The sequence below is a fragment of the Oratosquilla oratoria genome, chromosome 26, assembly GCF_046742065.1.
Source record: "Oratosquilla oratoria isolate Oo_2021 chromosome 26, ASM4674206v1, whole genome shotgun sequence".
Taxonomy (NCBI): Eukaryota; Metazoa; Arthropoda; class Malacostraca; order Stomatopoda; family Squillidae; genus Oratosquilla; species Oratosquilla oratoria.
In genome coordinates this window covers 34,863,466-34,878,690 of record NC_134802.1, presented here as the reverse complement: position 1 = coordinate 34,878,690, position 15,225 = coordinate 34,863,466, and the positions used below count along the sequence as shown (strand labels likewise).

Genomic DNA, 15,225 nt, shown 5'->3' with positions numbered 1-15,225 from the left:
GTTGGACGAAATCCTGCTAGGTGAGGTTAGGTGTAGATGCCCTGTAGTCGGGGAAGGGGAGACGTTTGTAAATCATTCTAATTTCTCTCTAGGAAGGAAGGAAGGAAGGAAGGAAGGAAGGAAGGAAGGAAGGAAGGAAGGGAAGAAGGAAGGAAGGAAGGAAGGAAGGAAGGAAGGAAGGAAGGTAGGAAGGAAGGAAGCAAGGAAGGAAGCAAGGAAGCAAGGAAGCAAGGAAGGAAGTAAGGAAAGAAGGGAGAAATCAAGGAAGCAAGTAATGAAGGGGGAAGGAATCAAGGAAGCAAGTGATGGAGGAAAGGAAGGAAAGAATGAAGGAGGGAATCAAGGAAGCAAGTAATGAAGGAGGGAATGAATGAAGGAATGAATGAAGGAAAGAAGGAAGGAGGGAATCAAGGAAGCAAGTAATGAAGGAGGGAATGAAGGAAGGAAGGAAGGAAGGAAGGAAGGAAGGAAAGAAGGAAAGAGGGAATCAAGGAAGCAAAGTAATGAAGGAGGGAATGCATGAATGAATGAATGAATGAAGGAAGGAATGAAGGAAGGCCCTGGATCCCTCACCAGCTGGCATCCGTGGGCGAGGAGGACGTGGAGGGTCCTCTCGGCGTCGTGGAGAGCGGACGTGTAGTTCCGGGCCGTCGACCGGGCGCGCTCCTGCCCGGCCTCCTGCCGGCTCCGGGGAGCCTCCTCGTCGCTGCCGGAGGAGGAGGCGACGGAGAAAACCGGTTTATCGGGCGAGGAAGAGAGAGCAGAAGAACATAAGAATGAAGGAGACTGCAAGAGACCATAAGGCCTACACTAGGCCTGAGTCAAAAGCGCGAACTTTGTGGCTGCTTTAGTTCTGGTTGGCGTCAGACGATTTTATTCGGCCAAGGGGGGGGAGAGGAGGGGCTTTGGCTGAAGGGGTCAAGGCTCTGGCCAGGAAGCCCTTCGCCACGCCGGTGCACTTCGGGTTTTCGTTAAGGGGCTCTTCTCTGATGAAGGGAACTTTTTTTATTTTAATCATAATTGTCATTATTGTTATTATTATTATTATCATTATCATTATTATATCATCATATCTATTGTTATTGTTTTTATTTTTATTATTACTATTATTATTATTATTATGAACTTTGTGGCTGCTTTAGTTCTGGTTGGCGTCAGACGATTTTATTCGGCCAAGGGGGGGGAGAGGAGGGGCTTTGGCTGAAGGGGTCAAGGCTCTGGCCAGGAAGCCCTTCGCCACGCCGGTGCACTTCGGGTTTTCGTTAAGCTCTTCTCTGATGAAGGGCACTTTTTTATTTTAATTATAATTGTCATTATTGTTATTATTATTATTATTATTATTATTATTATTATTATTATTATTATTATCATTATTATTATTATTATTATTATTATTATTATTATTATTATTATTATTATTATTATTATTATTATTATTATTATTATTATTATTATTATTATTATTATTATTATCATTACTACTACTATTATTATTATTATTATTATTGTTATACTATTACTATTGTTACTATTATTATTGACTGTTGAGCACATCTGGGGCCTATGACGACCAACCCTCCTGGCCGTCGTCAGGCGATTTCATGCAGTCCATTGGAGTTCCCTCTGCTGCCCAAGGGTTCAGACTGATTTGCTTTCGCCATACGACTAATAAACATTATTAAAAAAAAGTCAAGGAAGTTGGTCAAACATGATATTTTTTCCTAAAATCGTGTTGCGAGCCTTTTATCAAATTGTTACCCTCCAGGAAATCCACAATTTTTTTCTCTTCGAATCGTTTCGTTCTTATTGTTTTGATACAATTTGGTTCACGAAAGTTTAATAAAGAGCTACTGAATATAGATATGTATAAGTAAATAAATATAAATCAAATATAACAAAATATAAATGCAAAATGCAATAAACCAATAAAATACAAAAAAGTAAAATAATATAAGATACTATACAGTAAAATGGAATCAACAACAACAACAACAAAATACTACCAAGAATAGAAATAGATTAGATTAAGCTAAACGTGAATAGATAATATTATAGAATAAGCAAATTATATATAGAATTAAAAGAAAAATAAACAAAAAATTAACAGCGATATGTACATCCGCACAGTACCAATGTTTACTGTGGCAAGTTCGAGTACCCACAACAGTGTGTATCTGGAAGGACCGATTTCCGTTGAATAAAATGGTCTGACGTCATCAATATCTTCTGATGTCATCAATATATTCTGACGTTATCAATACCTTCTAACCTAATCAATATCTTCTGACGTCATCAAGATAGTCTAACGTCAATATATTTTGACGTCATCAATATATTCTGACGTCATCAATATATTCTGACGTCATATATATAGTCTGACGCCATCAACATTTTCTGACGTCATCATTATCTTCTAACATCATCAAGATCTTATGACGTCATAAAGCTTCTATCCTATCGTAACGAAAAGTCGCTGGTAAAAATAATAACAAATAAATAAATAAATATGAATGAATAATTATGAATAAACAAATAAATAAATAATTGAAGAGATTACAAAGGATTACAAAGGCAAAGCATGCCGACAGGAGACCTTTTGATCCATATCTAGGTCGGATGCACAAAAAAAAAAAAAAAAAAAAAAAAAAAAAAATCATATTAATAATAAATTAAAACTATAACAATGTAAATAACAATTAAAATACATAAATAAATGCATTGGTATAGTTGAATAACAAACAAACAGGTAAATAGTAAATGATAATAAATTGACATATAACTAATAATAAATGAAAATCAGACAGACAAATTATAACAAAACAAAAACAAATAATATAACATAAATTATAATAATTACAGCATCTTACTTAGGTATTTATCTAAATGATTCTTAAAGCTTCGAACTGAACTACATTGCACTACCTGTGCAGGAAGTTTATTCCATTCATTAACTACACGGTTGGCAAAGTTGTTTCTACCTACTTCCAAATTGAATCTATTTCCGGACAGTTTGAGACCATTGTTTCTTGTCTGATTCTCATTCAATGTGAAAATTTGGTCACTTTTGATGTTGTCAATTCCCTTTAAAATCTTAAAGACCTGTATCAAGTCACCTCTGAGTCTACGCTTTTTTAGGGAAAACAGATTCATGTGCTTAAGTCGATTTTCGTATGATTTATTTTTGATATTTGGAATCAGTTTTGTGGCTCGCCGTTGTACTTTTTCCAGTCTGTCAATGTCTTTAATGAGATTCGGTGACCATACGGAAACAGCATATTCCAAATGTGGACGAACTAACGATTTATATAGCTTGTTAATGAGTGATGGACTTTTGAAATCAAAAGATCGCGCAATCAATCCCAGAATCTTATTTGCTTTCTCAGAGGCTGAAATACACTGCTTGGATGATTTGAGGTCGTTACTGATAATTACGCCGAGATATTTTTCACTATCTACTTTTGTTAACGAATTTCCAAATAACTTGTAATCGTACTTGCTGTTATTTTTACCTATGTGCATTACCTTGCATTTACTTGTGTTAAATTTCATTAGCCACTTTTCAGACCATTGCTGTAATTTATCTAAATCTTCTTGAATAACTAATTGGTTTGAGTGATCATTTGCCACTCCGCACAGTTTTGTATCATCAGCAAATTTGGAAACAGTAGATTTTAGTCCATGGTCTATATCATTTATATATACTATGAATAGAAGTGGCCCAAGAACGGAACCCTGAGGAACTCCACTTGCAACACTTTTCCATCCAGAAGTTTTTCCATTTAAAACAACTCTCTGTTTTCGACCTTTCAACCAATTACTAGTCCAACCTAATAGGCTACCACTTATTCCATGCAAAGCTAATTTAGTAAGTAGTCTTTCGTGTGGGACGGTATCAAAAGCTTTTGCAAAGTCTAGATATATTAAATCTATATTGTTTCTTTTGTCATAATTCGAGACAACTGTGTTGTAGAATTCGAGTAAGTTAGTCACGCAAGAACGTTTCCGTCTGAAACCATGTTGGCTATCATTTATCAAACGGTTACTTTCTAAATGATATTCGATAGCATCTCTGATGATAGTTTCCATTATTTTTCCTACGATCGAAGTCAAACTAATAGGCCTATAGTTATTTGGTTTCTTTTTGTCACCTTTTTTGAATATGGGAGTAACGTTAGCTAGCTTCCATTCTCTTGGGACATCTCCGGATATGATGGATTTCTTGAAAATAATTTCTAATGGAACAACAATCTCATTTTTCATTTCCTTTAAGATTCTTGGATGCCAACCGTCAGGCCCTGGTGTTTTATTAACTTTGAGTTTGTCTATACACCTTTTAATTGTTTCTTTTGTTATATTTACCGTAGTGAGTAAGTTTACCCCAGACTTTTCACAGGTTTCAGTTTGGAATTCACTTTGAGGTGTTTCGTTTACGAATACCGAGCTAAAATAATTGTTTAAGAGATTACACATTCCTTCATTTGAATATTCAAGTTGACCGTCAGCAGATAATAGTGGACCAATGTGATTCCTAACAACCTTTTTATCTCTAATGTAACTATAGAATTCTTTGGGATTCTCTTTGGATTTCTCAGCGATGTTCATTTCGTATTGTCGTTTTCTTTTTCTTATTGTCTTTTTTAAATCTCTCTGTATTGATACATAACTTTCATAGTCATTAGATGCACCCGAGCACTTATATTTCTTATAAGCCTGTCTCTTTTTAGCAATACTTTTTTCAGTTTCTTTGTCGAGCCACTTTGGGCGAGCCTGATTTGGGGGACGTCTGTCCTTAAAAGGAATGTAAGTTTGAATCATCTTAGTGAGCGTATTTTGAAATATTTCCCACATCTGATAGATACGAATAAATAGATGAATAAATAAATTGATAAATTAATAAATAAATATATGAATGAATGGACAATTAATGAAATAAAGAGGGTAGCATAACTGAGGGATAGTAGAAAATTAGTGTTTTTTTAAGACTAGTCTCCAACTATAAAATAATGACGTGTGACTGTTCCGTAGGGGTGTCAATAAAAATCCCGTAGAGAAACGGCCACAACTTGGGTGACTTTGTTCTGGTGAGCGCCTCCAGGTGATCTTATTCAGATTAGGGTTTTGGAGAACACATGTATAGAGATCACGTGCTGGGCCCGTGATCGACAGCTATCATTACTCTTCCTGATGAGAACTCCGAGGTCGCATACAGACCGATGTGACAGTGTTGTGATTATATGAATTCTATCCCCTTGGTCAAGGGGGATAGTAACGGCTTATAGTGTTATTACAGTTTTGTCATGACCATATCAAAATTTCTGTTTTCGGGGCCGTTTTGAATAATAGAATAAGATTGGTCATTGGAATTATGCGTTAGATTCTGTTAGTCTGAAAAATCGTTGAATAATACCATAACTTCCTCACAAAAGCATACAAATAATTTGTATAGTAAATTAATTTATATAATTTCCAGCAAACATCTGTTGTTTTACAACATAATGGGACTTGAATCTCAGAATTTGAATATTACAAAATTATTTTGATAAATAAAATTGTCACGTGTTTCTTATACATATCTGGCATATTATTATTTCCAAGTAATATCTCAGATTAGATTGAAATATAGATAAGTGGTAGATACTAACATTGCGTCATGGTTACGTAGTTTTTCGCGTATTTTAGTAGCTTTTGGTCCTATAGTAAGATCCATTCTTGCGTAGCACTTAAATTGTTTACGTTTCCATGGCAATATACATCTATTCTAGCAAACCGTACGTACATCCTCATTCCTACAATCTTTACAAAATATTGAAATATTTTATATCATCTACTGTACATTTAGCTTATAATATGTAACTAGAGTTTTATCATAATATATCTATTATCGATATATACGAATTTGGGCATTATTGGTACAATATCATTTCTGCACCGTGCTCGTGGGAAGGCGACAACACATGGTTCGAAGCGGGAAGAGACACAGGAGAATCCCGAGTACTTTTAATATTGTGAACAAGGTGAATTATCTGCACTACCCGTAGAATGACAAGGAAGGTTTCCGAAATGTGTTGAGTCTGTGACACAGAGTTATTAATCTTTGAGGTAAGACATACTTATAAACTGAATAAAGCATATTCATATTGCGTATTCACTTGGTACCACGTCTGGGCTGCGGCGTAGACATGTACAGATTTGATTAATTTCCGTCGCCAGTAGAAAATTATTGAGCAAGCTCTTTACATAGTATTTTTTGGACTCCTTTTTTCACGACATAATCAAATTAGTAAGTTAATATCCAGAACTACAAAAATACTCCAAAAAATACAATAGGATTTGAGTATTGTAGATTCTTTTACTGCCTTGCTACGTATAATTTTCAGTCAAATATGGATAGTTCACCCCTATTTCTAACAACAGACCAAGGAAACCACCATCTTAGCTTCGTAGTGGATGTTATAGGTTTAATTTTTAAGAGGTAACAGGATTTGATGCTTCGTAGGGGACAGTTTGATGGTTATTTTCAGCATGAAAGCTGGTCCGTAGTAGACCCACGAGATAGGGTGTAAAGAGAGAGACTGTCATTTAGTTAAGGTTAGGATGAGAGTATCACTGCTTTAAACTATAATACGGTTCTTGGGAAATGTATATTACCATGAATGGGTACTTCCATATGGTCCTGTGAGGTGGACATCAGATAATCAGACAGATTAATTCGCACTCTGGGAGTACACTGGTCTCTAGGTAATTCTTCCTGTTAATGGCATGGCTGAGGTGGACCTCTACTTACTCCAAGTGCATTTGACTCCTCTGCCATTCTTGCAGCTTCCGGAAGGACATTACGGTGGAGGCTTGGGTATCCTGGTATGGGTGGCATGTCAGGCCTGGTAGCTTGTCCTGCCTTGATTTGAAGGACACCACCAGTATGTCAGTTAGGTCCTTAATTTGCTTTTGCACACAGATGAAGAATCCGGCCCCATTGTAGTTACTTAGTTTACTTAGTGAACCTGGTGTAGTTCCGTTGGACAGCTTCAAGCATCTGGATGTCTCCGCGTTTGTGTGGTGACCAGAGTTGGCTACAATAGTCCAGTATCGGTTGGATAAGCGACTTCCAGAGGGTAAGCATCACTTGAACCTCTCTTGAGGAGAAGGTCCTTAGGACCCAGCTGGCCATCCCTCTTGCTCTATTTACTGAGTGCATGATGTGGTGTTGGAAAGTGGCATCATCACTTAAGTGAATGCCCAGGCTTTTCACATGGGCTTTTGGTGTGATTTTCATACCTCTCTCCGTGTGCAGCTCAGTGTCGTCTTTAATGCCTTGATTTGTGCCATATCTCAAGACCTCGAACTTCTCATCGTTGAATTGCATGTTGCTGTTGTTGGCCCATGCATAAACTGAGTTGAGATCGTCTTGTAGATGTTGCACATCCCCACTTTCTCGCACAGCATGGCTGATGTGGGTGTCATCGGCAAAAGACAGGAGGGTTGAGTCCACCCTACTATTTATGTCATCAAGGTCTCGTTAAGCGACCTGAATTATTTCCATACATGCCTTGTGCTAAATAGAGCTGAATGAACTACCAACAATATATTTTGTCTCTCAAAGTTCAAATCACTTTAGTTTGAACATACAAACTGTTGGTAATTTATTTTCCCATGTTAAGGGTACGGAGAGGGGGGGTTGCCAAATTTATGAAGCGGCCTTGCTGTGGATGTGCTGTGTCTTGCGACACTGCTTCTGACCCAGAGCAGTGGACAGGATATAGGGATGACCCGTCATCCAGGAGGTGCCAAGATAAGAGGGAGGGTGGAGGGGAGTGGAATGTATAGGAAGTGGAATGAGTGGGAGTGGTATCTATGCCTTTTTCTTTTTGGCTACCCCCCATGTAAGGGGAAAAAACCTTTGGTATATGTATGTATGTTAAGGGTGGATGGGGAGTGCAAGCAAATTTTTCCTATGTGTCACCTATATACTCCAGTAGTGTGAAATGATGTCCGTGCTACTCATATTCAACACTTCTCAACATTTGTGTGACCATATGGAAGCATATAGCTAGGTCAACATGAAAATGAAATTCCTGATATTTGAGCTGAAGTAGTTCTCATGGGATGCAAAAAGTCGCTATGAGTATAATGCAATTTGAATTATCCATCTAGCTGTCCTAGTTCTCGAGATATTGCATTTTGAATGGAATTAAATCGGGCCTATTTTTTCCCAGAAAATCGGGCCGAAACGTGCGGTCTGACTAATCGCCGATCAAACGTAAACAATGACGGTTTTTACCGACAGGCACAATTTTATATAAAAATTTAATATATGGTTGCATTATTTGACCTATTTTCTATAAGATGTGTGATTTCCATGTAATTTGATCATAGAATTACGTTTCTATCCTTTGCAAAATTACCCACCACAGCTACGAATACCGTCAAATTACATTAAAATCACACATTTGAAAGAAAATAGTTTGAATAATTCAACTATATGCAAGCTATTACACTAATAGCACAATAGTAACAAACTTAATAGTGTAGTTTGATCCATACCACCAGTGATCATAGCGGGCAGGACGAATCGCAGCTGTGGTCCGTAATATTACGGAGGATAAAAACGTAACTTATCTTTGCTCAAATTACATGAAAATCACACATTTTAAAGGAAATAGTTCAAATAATTCAACTATAAGTCTATTACACTAATAACATAATAGTAAGAAACTTAATAGAGTGAAGTTTGATAAGATGGCGGGATGGATGTTGATGTTGTTATCCGATAATCTGACCCGATAGAATAAAAAACTAATTAGTACCACCGATTTCTCAGCTCTACCGTATCACGCTGCCTTTATTTTGGTATAAGAATAATCCGCGAGACTTGTAGTTTTCGTTATTTTTGGTTAGTTGCCCGCACTGAATTTATTTAGCTAATTTTTTACACTGAAACATAAACCAATTTTCGATTTACTGCTGAATGCAAGCCGCCATGTTTATCTTATGTTTTTATGTACCGACATGTAACTGATGATGTAATTGTTTGAAATTTACTACGATCGTAGTAAATACACTCGTATAACATTTGTATGAATGAAATATCCGGCGGTATGTAAATTTGGCCGTTTGCATGGCGTGCGCATAAAATGACGCGCTATTGGGCTCCTCATCGACGGTGGCGCCTCTGGTGGTGTTTGACCTACCTAAAGCATAGCATGAAGGAGCTGACATTCATTTGCTGGATCAAACTTTATTTCCTTCTCATTTTTGTATTATGACAACTGGCAAATGGCATCATCCTACCAATTAGAACTGTAAGCCAGTAACACAGAAATAGTCCCACAGTAAACTCTTCAATATGAGTCCAATATTTGTGCGCACATAAGCTGCTGGATGTACGATCACAGTACAGTGATGACTCCTTATGCAGTAATTCTTTATCCAGTAAATTCACAGTTATGGTATTTGGTAATTACTACCCTCGGTTCTATTTATGGTAAGAAAAATTCACAGATACGGTATCTGATAGATATTTTGAAGAGGAAAGAGCAGGGAGAAGGTATGTCTGCCATGTCCTATTATTACATGTTATAATGGGTTCGGTATACGGTAATTTCAATTTGTGGTAAGGTTTTCAGGAACGCATATGTACCGTATAATGAGGACTTACTGTACATGCATTATAAAATTTTATAAAGTTACAGTTATACTTGTTCTCTTTCACCCACAATGTTTGTAACCACTAAAAAGGTGATCAAGCCTGTTCACAGAATAAGAGGGTCATTCAGTACAACTACAAAATAGATATAATCAGGAAGCTGACGCTGGCATCCTCATATACTCACTCGTGCCTCATGACGCCAATGTGGGCGTCATCATATTCAAGAGGTTAACCACTTTCATATGGTGACGCCTACGTAGGCGTCATGAGGAGCAAGTGGGTACGCGATGATGCTGACATTGGCGTCTTGATTATATTTATTGTAGTCTTACCTACGTAACCTCCATTCTTTCTAAACTGGCTTCATCATATTTTCTACGGTTATCAAAATTCATGGGTGAAAAAGAAGGAACGATTGAGCACTGACTTTATTTTTTATAATGCGATTATTATGACGCAATATCGCACGTCGGGCTGCTAATGCTGCCAGACGTGCGATGTGCCCCGGAGTGAAGAGGTTAATGCAATACAGATGTCAGTCCAAAGTTTCTTCCTGTAGAGATCTATGGAAGAGCCCAGCAGCCTTTACCAGCTATTTTGCAGCTGTGGGTGTCAAGTCAATGAAACTTCAGTCAACAGTTATCATTATTAGACTCGATTATTGTCACTATGGTGATATACTATAAATCCCAGCCAATATTTGAAAGTGCCTGTGAAGTCCAAACCTTGAATAACCAAGCATAGGGCTTGGAAACAGGAAATGATATCAGTTGTGACATTGGCATCAGCTTGATTGACTTTGGGTAGCCATGAATATGTTTGATGTGTATAATTGTGCACCAAAGCTGCAGTCTCCTATTCAAAGGGGTGACCATTTCAAAACACGTACACACAAAGATCCACACCCTCTCCTGTCATAGCACCTTGTGCATGGAATTGACAGTTCTGAGAGGGATTGACATTGATCATTTTCTTTTCTTTTATAAAACCGACTTTACCCAAGCCACATGCAGATGGCTGGCCTATAAAGATAGTCTAGTGTATTGACCAGTGAAATCACTGGTTTTAGTCATAGTGACTAAATGCCTGTTCATACATTAACTATACTTAGAATACTGCCAACTGTCTTTTCTCTGATAATAGGCCACATATTTTGTTTGGACCAGCACCAAAATATTTTAATCTCCTGGGGGTGGGTGAGGGGGTAAATGTTCAGTTGTGTACCTGGATGCAATATATCGTTAGAAAATTGGCGGAAATAAAAAAAACGGTTACTAAAACAGATTTTGTAATTAACGAAGTCACGCGGGACAAATTGTACACCATGTTTCTTATGATAGATGCCGACGTCGAAGAGATGAAAGGGTGATAATTTCGTCTAACCTAACATGTATTTAGTAAATTGGTACCTGTAATGTAAGGTCATCCAGATTGTTGTCGTCGTCACAGATGTTGGCAGCCAGTTCAATCACTCTTGCGGTGTATATAGGTTTTTCATAGCTTGAAGGAATGCATGGCTTCCAGCTCCATAACATTCCTTCAAGAAAATATACCTCGCAAGGTACTGGCGGAAGTACCGTGGGCGTACACCAGGCCTCGACTGAACCTGGCAGACAACACTTGACAAACGACAAGATGGCGTCCCAATCCTATGCTAGCAACTTTGTTTGTTAGTACATTTGCTTGTAGCATGGTATATTTTATTTTTATTTCAGCAAAGAAAATTGCATATTAGGTTAATGTATTATAATTTACAAAATTATATTTAATTTTCTAATGCTATATCGCGTTCATGTACACTAATGAACAAATACCGGTATGGGCTAGTACTGGAGGGTCTAAGACTATTTGGTCCCTTCGCCATAATGATGCACAGAACGGGTTTTGCTTCTTGCCAATAACAGACAGTTTTATTTGGCTGAGGGTGGTATCTCATACTAAAAGGATTAAACCAGCAGCTAGGCTGATACTCAACATACCTTTTAGTTCATATATTTATCTAGGGTAATTTTAAAAAGTATTAATTTATTTTGTCTGTCTTTGCAGGTGGAGTACTCGCTACATGAGAGGAAAAGTATGCTGGATGACGGGATGGAAAGCAGTGGGCAAGTTAACAGTGGGGATGTCCCCTTGGGGGGTGGGAAGGGCAAAGTTTTACTTGGCAAAGTAGTGAATGACAATACGCTTAAGAGAAAGAAGAAAAAGAATAGAAATAAGGGAAATGAACCTTCTGAAGCAGTGGAAATTGAACCCAAAGGAGAAGACTCAATTGAAGTGTGTGTGGGGGAGGGTAGCAGTAGTGCCGAATTAAAAAAGAAGAAAAAGAAGGGACACATAGTCAAAACCGAGAATGATAATAGAGATAGTGAACTCTTGTGCAATACTGAACGGACTGGTAATGAGGATAAACAGAGTGAAAATATTACCAATGACAGTTTTTGTGCACCAAGTAGTGACTCCCAAACTAAGAAGAAAAAGAAGAAGAAGAAAATTGTAAATGCCAATGAAGATGATGCACCTGAAAGTGTGGACAGTGGATGTGTTGTTGACAGTTCTGTGGAAAGCTTAGAAACAGATTGGGATCAGGTAAGGGAGACGCCATGGTTCTTTCAGTATTTTTGAAGCATGAAATATTCCATGTAGGTGCTGAATACCCTTGCTCTTGCCCATTATGAACATAACAAAGAATTTATTTATTTTTTTAACATTTCTGATCAGCTAGCTATTTATGCAGTCATACTTATCTATATGTGTTTTCAGTGCACTAGGATCTATGTTTGCCATTTCCTATGTGTGCATTTGTTCTTATTATTATAAAAGATATGAGTCATGAGACTAATAATATCTCGTACATACATATACCCTAGGCTTTTTCCCCCTTACAAGGGAGGTAGCTTAAAAGAAAAGGGCATAACCATTCCCACCCATTCCATCCCAAATACACTCTACTCCCCTCCTCCCTCCACCCTCCCTCTTATCTTGGCACCTCCTGGATGACTGTTCATCCCTGCATCTTATCCACTGCCTGGGTCAGAGACAGTGTCGCAAGACACAGCAAGGCCGCTTCATTAAATCGGTGCCCCCCCCCCCTCTTTGTCCCCTCATGCAGAAAAGGAGAATACTGGGAGAAATCCCTTCAGGCTGCGTAAAATTTTTCTCACACATACTACCTCCCCACCCATCCCACCTCATGCATCACAACATCATCCATATACAACCATTCTCCATTCATCTCCCAACTCCCTTACCACCCCTGTTCTCCTCGCTTCCTCATTTCTCACTGTATCCAGCCTAGTAACCCCTATCATACTTCTCAGACACCTCATCTCAAACACATTCAAACTCCTCCTCTCTTCTTCTCTTATGTTCCATGTTTCTGCCCCATACAGTGCTGTTTGCACAATCACTCCTTCATACAATCTCCACTTAGCATCCATTCCCAAATGGCTATTCCTCGTTACACGTTTCAATCCACCAAGGCATTTACTTCTCTCAATCTACATTCTACCTTCACCTCCACTCCACACTTTCCTGCCACATTCGCACCCAAGTATCTAAAACTATCCACTTCCTCCAGTCCTCCTTAACCACTTCAGTACGGGACTTAAATCTCGTGGGCAGCAGCCAATGCCAGCCGTATGACGTGTCGTAATAATACTCGCATCATAAAATATAGTCACCGCTTATATCGATCGTTCTCTCTTTCACCCGCGAATTTTGAAAACCACAGAGAATGGGATTCAGGGCGCATTTGGGGGAATGTAAAAACACAGGGGCGACTACAATAAATATAATCAAGACGCCGATATGGCAGCGTCGCGAATCCACTTGCTCCTTATGACGCCTACGTGTGCGGCACTGTATGGAAGGGGTTAATGCTCACTTCCAGTCTGCTGCCACTTTCACCCCTTGTACATCTCATCACTTTACTTTTACCCACATTTACCTTCAGCTTTCTTCTATCACACACTCTCCCAAACTCAGTCACCAACTTCCTCAATCCCTCTGATCCTGCTACAAGTGTCGTCTGCAAACAACAGCTGGCTCACCTCCCACTTTTCTCCATTTTCTTTAAACATCTCCAATCCCTGACCCACCACCCTTGCATTTACCTCTTGCACCACCCCATCCATATACAAGTTGAACAGCTAGGGCGACATAACATATCCCTGATGTAGTCCCACCTTTACCTTGAACCACTCACTCCTCCCATTTCTAATCCTGACACATGCTCTACTCTCGTAAAAACTCTTGACAGCTCGTAGAAGCTTTCCTCCTATCCCATATATCTGCAAGACCTCCCACAGTCCCTTCCTGTCTACCCTGTCATAAGCCTTTTCCAGATCCATAAAAGCCCCAAAAAACATCCTTACCTTTTCCTATTGCTTTCTTACATATCTGTCTTACCACAAAAATTTGATCTATGCAACCTCTACCTGTCCTAAACCCACATTGTTCCTCACCAATTACTCCCTCTGTTCCTCTCCTAATCCACTCAGTCAAGATCCTTCCATAAGCCTTCCCAACTACACTTAACAAGCCAATCCCTCTGAAACTGTTACACTCACATTTGTCCCCTTTTCCCTTGTAAAGTGGAACTATACAGGCACTCCTCCAGTCCTACAGCACTCTACCCTCTCTTAAACAAACATTAAATAACCTCACCAGCCAGTCCACCATCACTGTACTTACTTTTTTTCCGGACATTCTGCATGACATCCATCCAGACCAGGTACCTTACCTGGTCTCATCATCTTAGCAACTGCCTTCACTTCATCCTTCCTTATTTCTCCTTCATTTTCCTCACTCATCACTCTCATTTTCTTAGCACTTCCCACTACAACTACCTTTCCCTCCCTATCCTCCTTCACATTTAGCAACTCCCTAAAATACTCTGCCCATCTTCCTTTTACTGCCTTCTCCTCCATTATCATCTCTCCATCTGCTTTTACCTTTTCTCTATTTGATTCGCCTCCTCTTCCTCTTATTATTTCTTTCCAAAACTTTTTTATTACTTTCAAAATTTTCTGTCATACTCTTACACATTTCACATCTGCTCTCCTCTTTGCCTCTTTTATCTTATGCTTTACTTCTCTTTTCTTTGTACCTCTCATATGATTCCCTCATCCTATTTTGTAACCAATCTGTAAAAGCTCGCTTCTTCTCTTCTACAACCTTCTTTGCTTCCTCATCCCACCATTTGCTACCCTTCCTTCTATTTCCTCCCGTCCTCCTTGTTCCACACACCATCTTTGCACACCTTGTGACTCCCTCCTTGAACCATCCCCATTCCTCCTCCACTTCTAGTTCTATTCTAGCCTTCACTCCCTCCCACTCCTTTTCTTTCTTTTTAAGCAGTTCACTCAAAGCATCTCCCTACCTTTTTTCCTTTTTCTCTTTCTCCATCTATCCTTCACTCTCAATTTACCTTTCACCAAAAATTGATCTGATATTCCCCCACTCTCCCCTTATAACATGTACATCTTTAACTCTTCCTATTATACTCCTATCTACCACTACATAGTCCATTAATGCTCTATCTACTACCATTCTATCCACCACCCTCTCCCATGTGTACT

General features: G+C 38.7%; 2 protein-coding genes across 2 annotated transcripts in view; one reads left to right on the top strand and one right to left on the bottom strand.

The window, feature by feature from the left end:
* LOC143039327 (dynein regulatory complex protein 1-like) overlaps positions 1-6,871 on the bottom strand; it is a 21,247-nt gene extending 14,376 nt beyond the window's left edge. Inside the window, exons 1-3 of the mRNA XM_076209205.1 lie at positions 6,785-6,871; positions 5,914-6,092; positions 574-706 (exon numbers count right to left, since the gene is read on the bottom strand). Coding sequence (XP_076065320.1) covers positions 574-706; positions 5,914-6,092; positions 6,785-6,871 — 399 coding nt within the window. The remainder of the gene's footprint in view (positions 1-573; positions 707-5,913; positions 6,093-6,784) is intronic.
* The window catches only part of LOC143039467 (uncharacterized), a 22,101-nt gene continuing 12,807 nt past the window's right edge, over positions 5,932-15,225 (top strand). The window contains exons 1-2 of the mRNA XM_076209562.1: positions 5,932-6,099; positions 11,693-12,232. Coding sequence (XP_076065677.1) covers positions 11,723-12,232 — 510 coding nt within the window. The 5' untranslated portion in view covers positions 5,932-6,099; positions 11,693-11,722. The remainder of the gene's footprint in view (positions 6,100-11,692; positions 12,233-15,225) is intronic.